General features: G+C 41.5%; 1 protein-coding gene and 1 long non-coding RNA gene across 26 annotated transcripts in view; one reads left to right on the top strand and one right to left on the bottom strand.

Moving 5' to 3' along the window:
• Nucleotides 1-16,487, top strand: part of Kmt2e (lysine methyltransferase 2E) — a 68,962-nt gene that overhangs the window by 49,926 nt on the left and 2,549 nt on the right. For 12 of the 25 annotated variants that reach the window (NM_001100851.2, XM_087657141.1, XM_087657124.1 and 9 more), the window contains 13 exon segments: nt 479-743; nt 1,442-1,540; nt 7,306-7,470; nt 8,274-8,582; nt 11,201-11,455; nt 11,618-11,762; nt 12,152-12,402; nt 12,737-12,793; nt 12,921-13,484; nt 14,540-14,826; nt 15,467-15,555; nt 15,663-15,788; nt 15,938-16,023. In NM_001100851.2, the coding sequence (NP_001094321.2) occupies nt 479-743; nt 1,442-1,540; nt 7,306-7,470; nt 8,274-8,582; nt 11,201-11,455; nt 11,618-11,762; nt 12,152-12,402; nt 12,737-12,793; nt 12,921-13,484; nt 14,540-14,826; nt 15,467-15,555; nt 15,663-15,788; nt 15,938-16,023 (2,698 nt within the window). 25 annotated transcript variants of the gene reach the window in all.
• On the bottom strand, nt 4,101-6,999 carry LOC147994685 (uncharacterized). Its single transcript, XR_015686312.1, has 2 exons — nt 5,978-6,999; nt 4,101-5,811 (listed from the first exon to the last, which is right to left on the bottom strand). It is a non-coding gene; the product is annotated as an uncharacterized LOC147994685 (long non-coding RNA).

The following is a 16,487-nucleotide window of genomic DNA, read 5'->3' as shown; positions in this document are numbered from 1 at the left end:
AAGGTATATTTTAGGGAAAACTGATTATTAAAATCACTCCTTGAAGTGTAATATGAACTAGGTAAGATCTGGTATTTATCATAGTTAGCATTTTTTTAATTGAAGTCAAATTTTTAGTTGGCGTTAACACTTTCAGACACAGTAAGGGTGGGTTTTGCTGTAATATGTTCTCTTGCATAAACTATAGAATCATTTTACTTTAAAAGACTGTGTTCAGATAAACCTCTCCAGGTGGCACAAGAGCGCAGTCGTAGCGCACTCAGCAAGCTCAGCTGAAGTACTGGTCTCTCGGTTCAATCCCCAGTAGCATAAAGCAGTGAAGCAACAAAACCGGTATCTAATTCTGTGTTTTTATGAGGAAATACTTTTCTGATACCAGAAATTCAAATTAGTAAGGTGTTAAGGCTTATGAATTTTATGGTGTTACAACTTAAAAGTCTTGTTTGATATATTAATAGTTACGTGGTTATCATTTCAGTAAATACAAGGTGGACTGTGCGTGCCTCAAGGAAAATCCAGAGTGCCCTGTTCTAAAGCGCAGCTCAGAATCTACAGAAAACATTAATAGTGGTTATGAGACCAGAAGAAAAAAAGGAAAAAAAGAGAAAGACATTTCAAAAGAAAAAGATATACAAAATCAAAATATTACTTTGGACTGTGAAGGAACAAACAACAAAATAAGGAGTCCAGAAACAAAACAGAGAAAGCTTTCTCCATTAAGGCTGTCAGTGTCCAACAACCAGGTAACCAACAGCCCACTTCTCACAGGGTCATTTGAGAGAGGGAGAGATTGTATTTAACCTTTTTTAAGAATAAAATTCTTTAACAGTTTATTTTTCTCCCAGTGCAGGGGTTGGAACATAGGGGCTAACATAGGCGAGGCGCGTTCTCTGCAGGTGCTCCCCAACCAGCCCTGCTCTGCTGCTCAACTCCTCACAGACCCGTCTCCTACAATCTATGCCACACTAGTAGGACATGGTCTCACTGACTGATCTTTACAGAAACTGAATGTTTTCCTAAGACTAGGTCATTAAAGACATCGGTTGGCGTGGGTTTTTGTAGTTGTTCTGAGACAGAGTCTCAGAGTGGCTTGAGCTCCCTGATCCTGACCAGGCTAGCTTTGGATTCAGATCTGTCTACGTCAGCCTCCAGAGTACACGGTTAAAGGTGTGTGCCACTGTCTTGTGTCTGACCATCTTAAGTATTAAACTGAACAAACATTGGAGATTTCCTATCAGCAGGTTTGGTGAAAATTTGTTTTGGCCACACTACTATATTTGACAGGAGCTCCAGAAAACAAAATTACTCACTAGTCTGAATTTGAAAATTTCACAGATTTTGGTGGGCTTATTTCAGAATTATATTCCAAAGGTACAGTATATAGTTCCCAGTTTATAGATGGGGCAGTGTGTTCCATAAATAAATCATGGTCATTTTTCAGGAACCAGATTTTATTGATGATATGGAAGAAAAAACTCCTATTAGCACTGAAGTTGAAATGGAATCAGAGGAGCAGATTGCGGAGAGGAGGAGGAAGATGGTAAGCGGGGGGGAGGCTTGCGCTTGCCTGTGCTACCTTGGGCCGGGGCAGCTACTCTTCCACTAGTTAAGGACCTTTATGTGGGCATCTGTCCTGCAAGGTAGCAAATTTGGGATATGTGACATTGAACCGTTTTACCTGGCTTTGCCATTACTATTTAACACACTTAACTGGGGCTTTTTGTTTGTTTTGTTTTTGTATTTTTACTGACTATCATTAGGTATTTAAGAATGTATATCATCTTTAAGAAGTAATCTTTTTGAAGCTAAGAATTGTTAATAAATTTAATGCCACAATTATTGTTCGGTATGTCTTTTCATTAGCTAAATAATGTAGTTTCTTTTCATGATTTAAGACAGAAACAAAACCATTTGCATTATTATTAAGTCAGGTAGGGTACATAGCCAAGTCAGTAACATAGGAAGACTTGACAATCCACCATGACCTAGCAGCCTCCACGTCTGTGCTCACGCCGTTACCCGTTACCAGAACAAAAGTGCTGTGCACCTCATGATTTATCTGTAAGTGTTTGCTCAGTACAAATGCCAGACAAGAGGTTGTAGGTCACTTCTATCAGCAGAGTCTGTATCTCAGGATCTGCAGGGCTGAAACCTTAGGACTGCAAGCAGATGAGGACATGAGAACATGAGGAGACTGCAATCCCGAGTGGCTTGGCAATAGAGCACTTGCATAGCTTGTAAGGACCTGGGTTGATCTGCTGTGCCCCACCACCCAAAGTTACCATGTAAAGAAGTATGAGCTGCCATGTGGGTGCTGGGAATTGAGCCCAGGTCCTCTGGTAGAACCCATTGCTCCAGCCCCTCTTTTGTTTCTAGATGTAAGGGTATAGTGTATGCCGCTGTGTGTGTAGCTAAAACGGTTTGGAATTCTTCTTGTGAACCATTTGCCTCTGCCTCCTGATACTCTCAATGGCCTATTACAGTCACATAGCACAAACTGGAGCCATGGAAACTGGGTGATACTGGTGCTCACATGAGGGCATGCATACATTGGAGAATCAGTGAAAGGAAATTATGAGGTCTCTGGCGAGGAGTGTCCAGAACTGTGCTGTCAAAGACTTCTGAAATCATTTATGTACCCTTTTAACAGAGTGTACAGTTTGAGGCACACATATGGAGCTGGTTGGAGTGGCTTGGAAGAAAGGGTACATTAGACTAAACATCCAGATAAATCTTATCAATCCTGGTCATCAGTGAGGTGACAGATGTCTAAGCCAGAGTTTTCACATACTGACACAAACTCCTTATGAGAACTCATGTCATAACCCCATGTTATGGGGAGAAAGTTTTTAGAATAGTGGTATTATTTAATAATGAGTAGACTAAATGGACAGCACCTAGTTAGAAAAGATAAGCTAGGACTATGAACTAAATGAAGCTTCTTCACAGTCCAGCTAGTATCTGTAGCCTTTACCTAGAATCATACACAATTCTCACAATTTTCTCACACACACAAAATATTCCACATCACAAAATATTCCAAAGATGTCTAATTTGATGTCTGTGAAAAAGTATGTTATAGTTAGCTAGGTCAGTTCTATTGGTTCACCTTATCGGTGCTTGAATACCTTACAACTTTTGGGGTACATCATCCTTCTGGCATTCCTAGTTCTTATTTTGTGGAACAAGTACCCTGGTGAGACCCTATTGTTCAGAGTTTGTGCTGTTACTGATACATTTAGAAGTGATGAACTCAGCAAGCCAGATTTCATAAAGTCGGAGAGCAGATCTGTTGTCAGGAAAGTCTGATAGATGTAGGATGGGGCTCATGCTCTCACCTTTCTCCTTATCGCACGGCCAAACTGATGCTAATTACCTTTCTCACTTTCTTATCCATGAGGAACCATTTTTGTAAAAGTGCATGGCAGAATGGAATGTTTATTTTTATATTCTGTCCAAACAAGATTCTCATCTTGTTATGCTTTAGTTACTTGTAATAAATATCCAAAGCCCTCAAGTGCTTCCCAGCACACCTCTAGGTATAGCAGTGACATGCTTTCTACAGAACATAACAGTTCTCATGTAACAGAGACCTGCGTGCTTGCTCTATGGGGAGAGTATGTACTGGGCAAACAGAGAAGGCAGATAGAGTCACTCATAGAAGATGTTACTCACAGAGGATGGCTGTAGCAAGTCACGAGTACCAAGAACCAGGACTGTGAGGGGTGCACCGGACTGCCTCATGGGATGGAGGAAATGGGAAGGCCACGCAAGCCAAGCTTTCTACTTTGGAATGATTTTCATTATTAATAGTCTAAGTGATCTTTAAAGTTCTTATCAGTTTTGTTTTTTGGGGTTTGTTTTTTCAAGACAGGCCTCTTTATGTCTCAGCCCTGGCTGTCCCAGAACTCCCTTTGTAGGCCAGGCTGCCCTCAAATTCATAAGAGATCCCCCAGCCCCCAGCACCCCAGTCCTACCCCTCACCTCCCACCCTGACTGCGGGGGTTAAAGGTGTGCACCATCACTGCCCAGGTAGTTATCAGTTCATTGCTGTCTGAAAAGGGTTGGGCGAGACTGTGTTTACAATGAGGAGTCTTGTCTTCAGCAGATGCTCTCTGGTTTCATTTCCTTTATTTTACAGGCAGTTTGTGCTTCTCAGTTTATTATCGGAATGTCCTCAGCACAGCCTCCCCAGCCCACTCTTGATGTTGCACTCAGGTTACTCCAGGCCAGGACGACTGCTTTTGAGATTCAGGGATCACTTTAAGAAAGGCACTTGATAGCAAGGTAGAAGCAGATCAGGAGGAGCATGCACTTCTTCTAACCCCGGCGTTGCCTGTAAAGCTGCATGTGGTGCTCAGACTTGAGGCTCATTTCCTGTTTAAATGAGTTACAGCCTGATCAGTAGCTTACATCCACAGCAGGATGGCTTAGTGGGTAAAGTCATATGCTGCCAAGCCTGATGGCTGAGTGATCTCTAGGACCTGCATCATGGAAGGCAGGCGAGAACTGGCTCCAAGTTGTCCTTCCCACAGACATATACATGTATACACGCACGCGCGCACGCGCACACACACACATACACACACACAAATTAAAAAGTTTAAATTATCAAAAGAACATCTGAAATGGGAAGGGGTCCAAAGCAGGTTTTTTTTTCCTTCTGCTTACATGAAATTGTAATACTAAGAAATAATGCACTAACGTATATCACAAGAACAGTGAACCAGGAAGGTCACATGGGATATTTCCACATACTCTGGTTAATACCAAAAACTTCAGCACAACAGTGTATCAAATCCAACTCTGAATTGGAATCTGTCAGTTTCCCAGCTCACAGATAATGAAGTAGCTTTGGGCTCAGGATAAAGCCATGGCTTGTATCACAGTTCTAAACTAGAGTCATTACAACTATTATCTTATGAGGGGTTAATTAGGATGCCCAGTATCTCTCATCCCCTCACCAGCTCCAGTTCCCCATAAACTCAAGTTAACATCTTTTTCAGAGATTGGTAAAATGGTTGCCTCTTTACATCTGACCATGTATCAAGGGTTACAGTAGATCCTGTGGTGAATAAAAGCCTGGCTATAACAGTATCAAACCTGGGGCTGGTGAGATGACTCAGTGGTTAAGAGCACTGGCTCTCATCAGGTCCTGAGTTTAGTTCCCAGCAACCACATGGTGTCTCAAACCCATGTATAAGGGGATATAATGCCTTCTTCTGACTGCAGATGTATATCATCAGAGCACCATACATTAAAAAATTAAAAATAAAACGTAGGCATGGTAGAACATACCTTTAACCCCAACACTCAGGAGGTAGACAGATCTCAGAGTTTGTGGCCAAACTAGTCTACATGGTGAGTCCCAGGTCAGCCAAGACTACTTAGTATACAGACCCTGTCTTAAAAAAAAAAATTGCTAATTTTTTTAATCCATATAAGCAATCATCTCAAACATCTACATACTTCAAAATAAATCTGGGCTAAAGTTATTAGGAATTGGTGCTTTCAACTTTATTATTATATGGTAAACACGTGTAGAAATGTAAAATTTGTGCTGTATCAGCAGTTAATTAGATGAGTGAATTAGCAGTCAGGAAACTGGTAATTTATGCAAATGCCCTAATTTTGAGTGACCTACATACATGTAAATTTTTGTTCCATCAAGAAAATAGTAATTTTTTTAAATGAATTTCAACAAATACATAGTTATGGTGATTTTTCACTTAAAATTCCATCTTTTTTTTTTCCATTTATTTATATATATATAAGTATATTGTCACTGTCTTCAGACACACCAGAGGAGAGCTTGGATCCCATTACAGATGGTTGTGAGCCACCATGTGGTTTCGGGGAATTGAACTCAGGACCTCTGGAAAAGCAGTCAGTGCTCTTATCTGCTGAGCCATCTCTCCAGCCCCACATATTATGGGGGCTGCTTTTCCGGGTCTTGAGTTCAGTTTCCAGCAACCACATGGTGGCTCACAACCCTCTATAATGGAGTCTCATGCCCTCTACTGGCATGCAAGTGTACATGCATATAGAGCACTGATACACACAAAATAAATCTTTAAAAAAAAAAATCCCAGTTCTGGTGTGAACAAATAAAAATCTTAATGTTTTGAGTTACCCATTCTAGATTTTGAGGAAAGACACAAGATTGTGCCTGTGAACAAGTAACTATTCTGTGAACCTCAGTTTCCTATGTATAAAATAAAAAGGGTGAAAATTAGAAACTCCTTACAAATCGATTCCAGCTGAGTTCGTGAATATCTTTTGTTCCCTATGTGTTTACTGAAAACACAGGAAAGAGTAAGAAGAGTTATCTGTCAATGCTGAATTCTCTGCCAGCAATGACTGGCACTAAAGCTGAAGCTCCAGTGTTGAGACGTGTATGTCAGCCAGATCTTGAGTTTCTGATCTTTCTTTCTTTCTTCCCCACATCGATGACAATGAAGGAGGAAAGACAAATGGATCTGAGCCTCAGGACCTGGTTCTTTCATTTGGAGAACTGGACAGTTGGTGGACCTGCTTCCTGGTTCTGGTTGAGAGCTGAAGCATTTGCCAGGCCCTGTGCTCAAGGCTCTGGGTCTTGTCCTTAATATTGTCTACCCAAGAGTGTCAGTGTAAGAAAGGAAGAGCAGAAGGTAGAGGAACGGACGCCTTAAGAGAACTCTACTGGAGGGCCAAGGGCTAAAGCAGACATGACACTGAACCTTTTGTTTCTGGAATGTCTACCATTTTTTTCCAAGTTGTTTTTAAAAGCTTCATGTTTTCTAATTGAACTCAGTAACAGTCCAATTAAAGTGTTTAAGCATGGTATGCTTTTATACTCCTAAAAACTCAGAAGTATTTGCTAGGGTGACAAAACTGTTTACTAAAAACGACTGGTAGGACCATGGTTTGAACCTAAGACTATGCCTTGCCTCCTTAAATGCATATGAGTCATTTTGTTTCAACATACTGTTTCCTTAGGGATATTCTGCCCTTTTTTTTAAAAAAAAAAAAAGGCAAACTTTTGGTTTTATAAAAGAAGTTTTATTTTTGTTGTTGGTTGTTCTTTTCTTTTTTGGCTTTTTTGTTTGGCTGTACCATTGTCCTTTCTTGGCATACACTAAGAACGGCTCACTGAGATGACGTGTGGGATTCACACATGCTGAGTGGCTGTAATCTGCTCCCACACCTACCTGTTGACTTGCTATGCTAATCGTATCACAGCAGTTTTAAAAAATCTGTCATGAACATTTGACATTTAGAATTTGTTTGGAACAATGATATTTACTTCAAATTTAAATTCCATAGACAAGAGAAGAAAGAAAAATGGAAGCAATTCTGCAAGCTTTTGCCAGACTTGAAAAGAGAGAGAAGAGACGAGAACAAGCTTTGGAAAGGATCAGCACAGCCAAGACGGAAGTCAGGCCCGAGTGTAAGGAGTCGCAGGTCATCTCTGACGCTGACGTGGTCCAGGTATCTCACTCAGGGTCTCTTTCATTGTCCCAAGTTAAATGCCTTAAAGTCTCTACACCGTATAACCCGTAACCCATAGTTACACCGATAACAGCGATGCCTGGGTTCACATGCTACTGTGTTCATGTGGAAGTCTGAGTACAACTGAGTCAGGTCTGTCCCTCTTCAGTCACGTGGGTTAGGGCCTCAAACTGGTCTTTAGGCTTGTGTGCAAATGAAACCATCCCACTACCCCAAGAATTTTAAATAATATCCAATTATTTGTCTTTTAAAGCATTTTCAAACCCTATGGGAAAGCATTTTCAAACCCTATGGGAAATTTAGAATTGAAATGAGATTATATTTGACTTGCCTTGGAATAAGAAAGTATTGAAATGTTTTGATTTGTTACTAGAAATTGGTTAATTCAGTTACTGCTGCACGCCTATTGACTTTATCTCAGTCTTCAGCACCTATGAGGCTGAAAGAGAAAACAAGAGCCTACATGCTGCCCTCGGCCTCTCAATGCACACATGAAAACAGACTTTTTTAGTTTTGGTTTGGTTTTTTGAGACAGGGTTTCTCTGTGTAGCCCTGGCTGTCCTGGAGCTCACTCTGGACCCCAAGCTGTCTTCAAACACAGAGGTCTGTCTCCTTCTGCCTCCCGAGTATTGGGTTCAAAGGAGTGCACCACCACACCCACCCTAAAATACATAAATTTTAACAAGGACTCTGGAAATCTAGTTTTTAAAGTAAATAGGGCTATATTTCGACGTAAACATATCTATAAACATCAGAAGTTCCACTGTTGTATTTTGAACTAGGAACAAGTAAAGGAAGAAACTGCTATCAAGCCAACTGCTGCCAAAGTGAACAGAACTAAGCAGAGAAAAAGCTTTTCTCGTAGTAGGACTCATATTGGACAGCAGCGTCGGAGACACAGAACCGTCAGCATGTGTTCAGACATACAGCCATCCTCTCCCGACGTTGAAGTTATGTCACAACAGAATGATATTGAAAACACTGTGCTTGCTATAGAACCAGAAACTGAAGCTGCAGTAGCAGAGATAATCACTGAAGTGGAAGCTCCAGCACTTAATAAATGTCCCACAAAGTACCCCAAAACAAAGAAGGTATGCGTCCTAGTAGCAGTAAGCACTGTTTGCAGCAAGTGTCTCCTAGCTGAATAGTTATAGTAAAAGTTCAGCCTACACCCTAGCGTGATTAGGAAGCATCCTATCTACACTTGCACACAGCACATTAATAGTTTGTACTGTGAAGATTAAATATATGAACCCCTTTGGTATTGTATTCATAATTTCTCTAAGGTTGTCTACCTGTGTATTAAATATCCATTTCTCTGAAACTGGTTTAACATACGTCCTCTCTCCCATGCCTAGGGATCTAATCCAGGGCCTTGTGAATGACAGGCAAGCAGTCTACCCAGAGCCACACCCCAGCTCTTGTTCAGCTCTTGTTTGTACATCTTACAACTGCTTTATGTAGGTAGAGTGTAAGAATTAAACAGGAAAAAGGTATGACTTCACTAGAATGTACTAAGAATGTAGATTTAAGAGTGTGTGTGCCAGAGTACACACGCCAGGGTTATAGGAATCAGGTCTCTCACACACTCCAGGAATTCCAGAAGTAGAAGACAGAGTGTCCACCTGCACAGCAAAACACCCTTACCCACTAAGCCATCTCACTGAAGCTCCTGGGTTTATGAGGAAGATCAGTGCTATATCAGATTATTAATAAAAATTGTTGGAAAACTCAGTTAATGCAACAATTTACAGGAAACAAACCGCTTATGAATCTGACTAACTTGAGCTTTTCAGCTTAAAAATAACAGCATAACCTTAGAGGGGGCTGTTTTTGTCTAGTAAATGACAACACATAGGGTCAAGTGACTTAGGACTAAACCTTTTTTTTTCTTACCTAATTCATAGTTTTGTAGACAGGCTGCTAAACAATGAAAAGCACACTTAAAGAACTCTGTGAGCTCAGGAGTGTAAGTCAGGGGCACACTCTTAATTTCTTTGCCAGACAATTACAGGTTTTGTTTGAAATTCCACACAGCCTTTAATCCTTACAACCTGTGCGAGACGTACCTTGAACAAGTGGGTACCCGCCTTGATGTAAGTGCAATGCTTATCCACATTTGGGAAGGGGGAAATTAAGTTTCTTTTTGAAAGGAAAAACACTTGAGTTTTTAAACTATTTTCTCAATTACAAATATCACATTTTTATATTTGTTGAATATGAAATATAAGTGTTAAAATATCAGTATTTGTTTTTTTTTTTGGTTCTTTTTTTCGGAGCTGGGGACCGAACCCAGGGCCTTGCGCTTCCTAGGTAAGCGCTCTACCACTGAGCTAAATCCCCAGCCCCTCAGTATTTGTTAAAAACAAATTTCGTGTTACTCACAGTATGTTTTATCATTTAGTGCTAAAATAGCATGAATTCTAAAGATGCCATAGACTAGTTTGTCCTGCAAAGGCACACAGAAGCTACACAGACAGGAAAGGAAGAGGGGTGCAAAATAAGATTAAGGACTATGTATGTCTGTATGTGTATGCGCACATGCGATACCTGTTCAGGAATTCACATTCCAGCGAGGATATTCAAACCCAACAGCAAAAAATCACATTCCTAAATGCCTAGCTTTTTAAACAGTGAGGAGGCACCATTACTCTTGAGGACCAGGTGTGTTCGTAGGTGGCAAAGACTGGATTATGAGGGCCAGGGTGTGGCTCAGTAGAACAGCCCTTGTGCATGTGCAAGGCCCCAGGTACAACCCTAAGCATTTCCAAAAGAACAATGAAGGCTGCATTCTATACATGGTGGATAATAAACTTTCAAAAGGCTAGGATCTTTAAGAGGTATTTCCAACCTCAAGAATTGTCAGTGTGGACATACTTTTATCTATTTGCTGACCTCATCTAGCAACTGTGATGGGCACCTTGGCTAAAAATAAAAAAGCACTGCTTGAGAACATCAGACTTCTTTCCTAAGCAAACAGTCTCGTATAAAATACGGAACAACATATCTGCATTGTTTGTGGTACTTGTTGGTATCTCCTAGATTTTACTATATCAAAACATTTTTTAAAGTCCCTTTTCTTTTTTTCCTTTGAAACAGTCTGGCTATGTAGTGCTATTGGCCAGGTACTTACTATGTGGCCCAGGCTGGCCTCAAACTTGTGTCAGTCCTCCTGACTCAGCCTTGGATTATAGACAGTGCTCCACCATAACCTGCCATATTATTAGTGGGGTTTTTGTAATATAATTTTTCTACATGTATCCATGTATTTTATCCCTATAAAATATCATAATCCTTAGAATAACAGTAAATAAGAAAATGAAAATACTGATTAGTGGGGTTTCTTTTTTCACCACATATCATGAATAATTTTTTGTTAAACATTTATTAACTATGCGTGTGTGTCTGTCTGTGGGTATATATGCACATGAGTGCAGGTACCCATGTAGATCCCCTGGAGCTGGAGTTACAGGCGGTTGTGAGCCACCTGACACGGGTGCTGGGAACCGAACTTGGGTCCTCTCTCCAAGAGCAATACAAGCTCTTAACCTCTGAGCCATCTCTCCAGCCTCGTGATGTGAATAATCTAAATTACCCACCTTCTCGTCCTAGACGATGTGCCAGTATCTAACTTAATAGTAGACTATTCTGTAGTGGGATAGGATGTGTGCAATTACTATATAGTGATCCAAATGTTTCTGTTCTCTAGCACTTGGTCAATGAATGGTTAAGTGAGAAGAATGAGAAGACAGGAAAACCTTCAGACAGCCTTTCAGAAAGGCCTCTGCGCATAACTACAGATCCAGAGGTGTTAGCTACACAGCTCAATTCTTTGCCAGGTCTCACTTACAGCCCCCATGTATACTCTACTCCTAAGCATTACATTAGATTCACATCACCATTCCTTTCGGAAAAAAAGAGAAGAAAAGAAACTACTGAAAACATTTCTGGCTCATGCAAAAAGGTAAACTTTTCTTTGGATATAAAATCTAGGAGAAGCCAAATGCAAATCTCAGTCCTTACTGCAGCTCCTCACAATGAGATGCTTTTGTGATCAGCTTTGCATTGATAGGCTGTCTAAACAGCCGCACACTGACCCTTATCATCTATTTCCTCTTCTACTCAGCGATGGTTGAAGCAAGCCCTGGAAGAAGAAAATTCAACAGTTTTACACAGATATCATTCACCGTGTCAGGAAAGGCCCAGGAGCCCTACAGTTAATGGTGAAAGTAAAAGTCCCCTGCTGCTGAGCGACAGCTGCTCCCTCCCAGGTACTGCTGCTGTGTGGCCAGTGTGAGCAACTGTGGCAAGGCCAGGCCTAGGGCCGCTCTGTGAGGGGAAGCCCTACAGCCACAGGCTTGCATGAAGGAGGTTGTAAAACCATAGTTGGAAATACTGTGTATGTAGGGATTCAGTGGGGGGCAGCTGCTGAGACAGCAGCTCCAGTAGCTCCAGTAGCACCAGTACGGCCAATGAGACTTCTGCATGACTTCTCAGTTTCAAACAAGGTAGCGTTTGCTAGCACTGAAGCTTCTGGGGGTCTAGGGGAGATTTCAGGTTAGTAAATCTTTAGTTTGGAGGTGAAAGTGATAAATTGATCACTATTTCTGATATAGCAAACAGCAGTATGATTTCTTACAGATTATTATTTCATCAACAGATTTAACCACACCACTAAAAAAGCGAAGACTTTACCAATTGTTAGACTCGGCTTACTCAGAAAGCTCCACCCCTACTCCTTCACCATACGCCACCCCAACTCACACGGACATCACTCCTACCGACCCAGCATTTGCTACTCCCCCACGGATCAAATCAGATGATGAAACTTACAGAAATAGTTATAAACCCATATATTCACCAGTGACCCCAGTGACCCCTGGCACACCAGGAAACACCATGCACTTTGAGGTGAGAAATTTCATTGGGGGTAAAAAACTGTTCATCCCTGGGACTGAGTGTTTTTTTATCAAACTCTTCTGGTAAGCCCTTTTCTGGCCCTATTAACTAGTGTGATGAGAAACTCAGAGAAAATTGGGTATCTACAACTACATAAATTTAAGCATTTGCATTTGTGCCACAGTGAACATTTTTTTTTTTTGGGTAGTATATAGTGTGACCTAAAGCTAGTGTCTTCACAAGGCTTAAATCTAAAATCCATCATCAGTTTTTTCATTTTAATTCTTCATGGCTACAAAGTACAGTTTATTGTATTTTAATCCCTAATTTTATTACTTTTATGTAGAATATTTCTTCCCCAGAAAGTTCTCCAGAAATAAAGAGATGCACTTACAATCAAGAGGTAAGGAATTATCAAAAAAGATGCATTTGCTGCTTTTCTCATCATAATTTTGCTTAAATTGCTGCTAGATAGTAATTTGTCCCTAAATGGCATTGTTTGTGTGATTTCCCCTCCCTACCACCAACAGGGATATGACCGACCTTCAACCATGCTAACGCTGGGGCCTTTTAGAAATTCCAACCTAAATGAGCTAGGCCTGCAAGAAATAAAGACCATTGGTTACACCAGCCCCAGGAGCAGGACTGAGGTTAATAGGCCTTGCCCAGGAGAAAAGGAGTCTGTGTCAGACCTTCAACTGGGACTCGATGCAGTCGAGCCAGCTGCCTTACAGAAAACCATGGAAACCCCAGCCCATGACAGGACTGAGCCCAGCAGCCAACTGGATTCGACCCACTCTGGACGAGGCACAATGTATTCATCCTGGGTAAAGAGTCCTGACAGAACAGGAGTTAACTTCTCAGTAAACTCCAACTTGAGGGACTTAACACCCTCTCATCAGTTGGAGATTGGAGGCGGCTTCCGAATCAGTGAGTCCAAGTGCCTGACGCAGGATGATGCTAGAGGCATGTTTATGGAGACAGCTGTCTTTTGTCCCTCTGAAGATGGGCTTGTCTCTGGTTTTGGACGGACTGTTAATGACAGTTTGATCGACGGGAGCTGCACGCCCCAGAATCCACCACAAAAGAAAAAGGTTATAATTTAACAACTTATAGTCCTTTTAAGAAGTGGGTTTTTTTTACTGTGCTCTTAAGGGTTATTGATAGTTACAGCATGTGTTATGTGAGGCATTTATAACTTAGTTATGTAAGTTAAAATTTTCATATGTACATTTTAAAGCTTTTTTTGTAAATAATTTGATGTTCCTAAGAAAGCAAAAATGATGGTGATATGAAATGTAGTCTCAGATAAAAGCCTCAAGATGGTTTTTACATGTTTTAAAAATAAACACCTCCGCCAAAACGATAGGTAGATAATACTCATTCTTATATTTTTGGTTGTGAGCCTAGCCTTTAACGGCTGAGCCATCTCTCCAGCCCGATAATACTCATTCTTACTTCTCTTATTCACACTGAGCAGGCGGCCTTGGAGAGAAGGAATCCCTCTTCACCATCTCTAATACTTACAGTATTTAGGCCACGCATGTAAAAGCGCTTTCAAAGTAGGACACTGCTTCCTCAGAGCCAGCTTAACGCAGGAGTGTCTGTGTAAGCCTGAGCCTGACTGACCGTTAAGAGAGCCTGACAGTTAAGAGTGCCTGACTGTTAGAAGGGGAGACACAGTGCGGATTTGTTAATAGGCTTAACTGCGTATAAGTCAAAGCATTTTAGTGATATGTGCTTTTAATTTTTATAACAGAGTCCAGTTGGCAACTTTATGGGAAGCAATGTAGTATAGTGGAAAGAGCACGGGCTTTCAAATAAGACCTAGGTTCGAATCCCGGCTCCAACACTCACCAGCTGTGTGACCTGGAGTGAGTGAGTTACTCAATTTCCTCATCTGTAAAATGGGGATGATAATATACCTATTTTCTTAGGGTTGTTGTGAGGATTAAATGAGATAATGTATATAAATCATCTAAATACAATGCCTGACATATAGTAGGCATTTAATAATTGTTAATTATTTATGGAAAATTCAATTATTTTATAATTTTTCTAATATAAATGCTGCAGTATCCTTTTTAGAAAATAATAAATTGATTCTGATACACAAACAAGAATATTCACTCTTTCTTTCTTGTTTAAGGTCTCTCTACTAGAATACCGTAAGAGACAACGTGAAGCTAGGAAGAGTGGTTCTAAGCCAGAGAACCTTGCTTTGATTAGTGTGTCACCTCACCCAAGTGGGACTCTAAGCAGCAGTGGCGATGGCTGTGTCCACAGCAGTGAGAACGGGGAGCAGCCAGAAAACCGGGCTAGCTTGCCTTTAGCACCGCCAGCTGCCGCCTGCACCGCCTCCTGTGAAGAAGGCAGCAGTGACTGTCCTGTCAGAGACGCCAACCCCACTGAGAAGACAGACCCAGAAGTTCAGTGGTAAGCCCTTCACAGTGCGTCACTGTCCAAGGGGAAAACAGAAAAGCAGACTGTTAGAGAATCCGTCTTCCTGTCTGCTGTTTGGAATGGGAAACAGACCGCAGTTGATAGCTGTGACCTCAGAAGCCTGTTGCTGTGAAGGTCTCATTTCTTCATCTGAGCCCTGTAGATATTCCTTCCTATACGGTTTCTTTACCTCCCCTACCAGTTAACTTTGGATGAAGAAGCAGTTTTGCTATTTCAGTAAGACCGAGGCAGCTGCATTTAAGGTGGGTCTCAGTAGCCATGGGAAAGCCCGCTCAGTCCCCAGTGCACACTGACACAGGCATTTGGATTCTGTTGGAGGGGTTTTGCTCCCTTTGGCAACTTAACATGTCCTTAAAACCCTTAACACAAGATTTCCAGCTTACCCTTCTCTTCACCAAGAAATCGCCAAAGACAAGTTAGTCTGGTTTCTTTAATTAAAATCTCAGTTGGAGCATGATTAGCAATGTGAGAGGCTGTTTTCAAAGCTTAACCCCAAAGTTTTGTCTCAATATGGCAAAAATCCTTCTTCCGAAGGACATTTTGCTCATCAGGAGACAGAAGAGTTACCCTACATGGTGGCAGCTTTTCTGACTGGAGATGTTTTATTTTAAAGGACTGCTTCCACCTCAGTGGAGCAAGTGAGAGAGAGAAGCTATCAGAGAGCGTTACTGCTCAGTGACCACCGCAAAGACAAAGACGGCGGTAAGCGCGCTTGCTTCTGCTCTCCCCCGTGGTTCTGCCTGTTTGTGCGCTGCTCCCTGTGAGCGAGCGCTAACGTTCTCTCTGGGTCTGCTCTGCTTCATCCATAGGGGGAGAGTCACCATGTGTCTCATGTTCACCGAGTCATGTTCAGTCTTCACCTTCATCTCATTCAAACCACATTCCCCAGGTGCCCGCTCAGAGCCTAGCCCCTCCTTTGACTGAACCTATGGCAGGTCAGTAAGCAGATGACCTATCATGGCGATTATTTTAAAGCTCTTTATAGTAAGAAAAAGAACTGTGTACAGCGAGCACTGTGTGTCTACAAGAGGCAGTATGTTGTCTCGTGATCTTCCATTTACTGTAGGTTTCTTCTGCCTTACAGACCTTGATCCTGAAGGTACAGAAGCCACAAGTACAAGTGAATGTCCATCCCCTGACACTTCTCAGAGCCCTTCTAAAACAAGCAAGGTAACTTCACACACTTCTCTCCTGCTACATCAAGTATTAGTCTGTGACCTCTCTACTCTTCCTGTTTCCTCACTCTTATGTTGAACCATAACAGACAACCCTGGCTTAACCTTGCAGTTTTCTAAGTACCCTTCCATAGTCGCTATTTCTCACTGAAGTTTTACTCCTGTCTTTGTGGGATTCTCTTTAGGATCAGCCAAGCAGCACTCTGTATGCCCAAGCTCAGGTGACATTCATTCAGAAGACAGCACTTCCCATCCTGGTCTGAGATGGGCTGACGGCTCAGTGGGCTTGGTCTGCAGACCACTGAAAGACTGAGTGCCATGACTTTTGAATATGTCTTACACTGGGGTCACCCTTGCAAGTGAAAAAAGTATTTTAAGGCTAAATGATTTAATGGGGCATTTTTGTTTATACAAAGCAGTTTATCTTAAATTGGTAAAGAAATTGGTTATGATTGGTTA

This window comes from Rattus norvegicus, chromosome 4 (genome assembly GCF_021556685.1).
Source record: "Rattus norvegicus strain SHRSP/BbbUtx chromosome 4, alternate assembly SHRSP_T2T, whole genome shotgun sequence".
Classification (NCBI taxonomy): domain Eukaryota; kingdom Metazoa; phylum Chordata; class Mammalia; order Rodentia; family Muridae; genus Rattus; species Rattus norvegicus.
The sequence above is the reverse complement of the archived record's forward strand: the minus strand, read 5'-3'. Positions and strand labels throughout refer to the sequence as shown.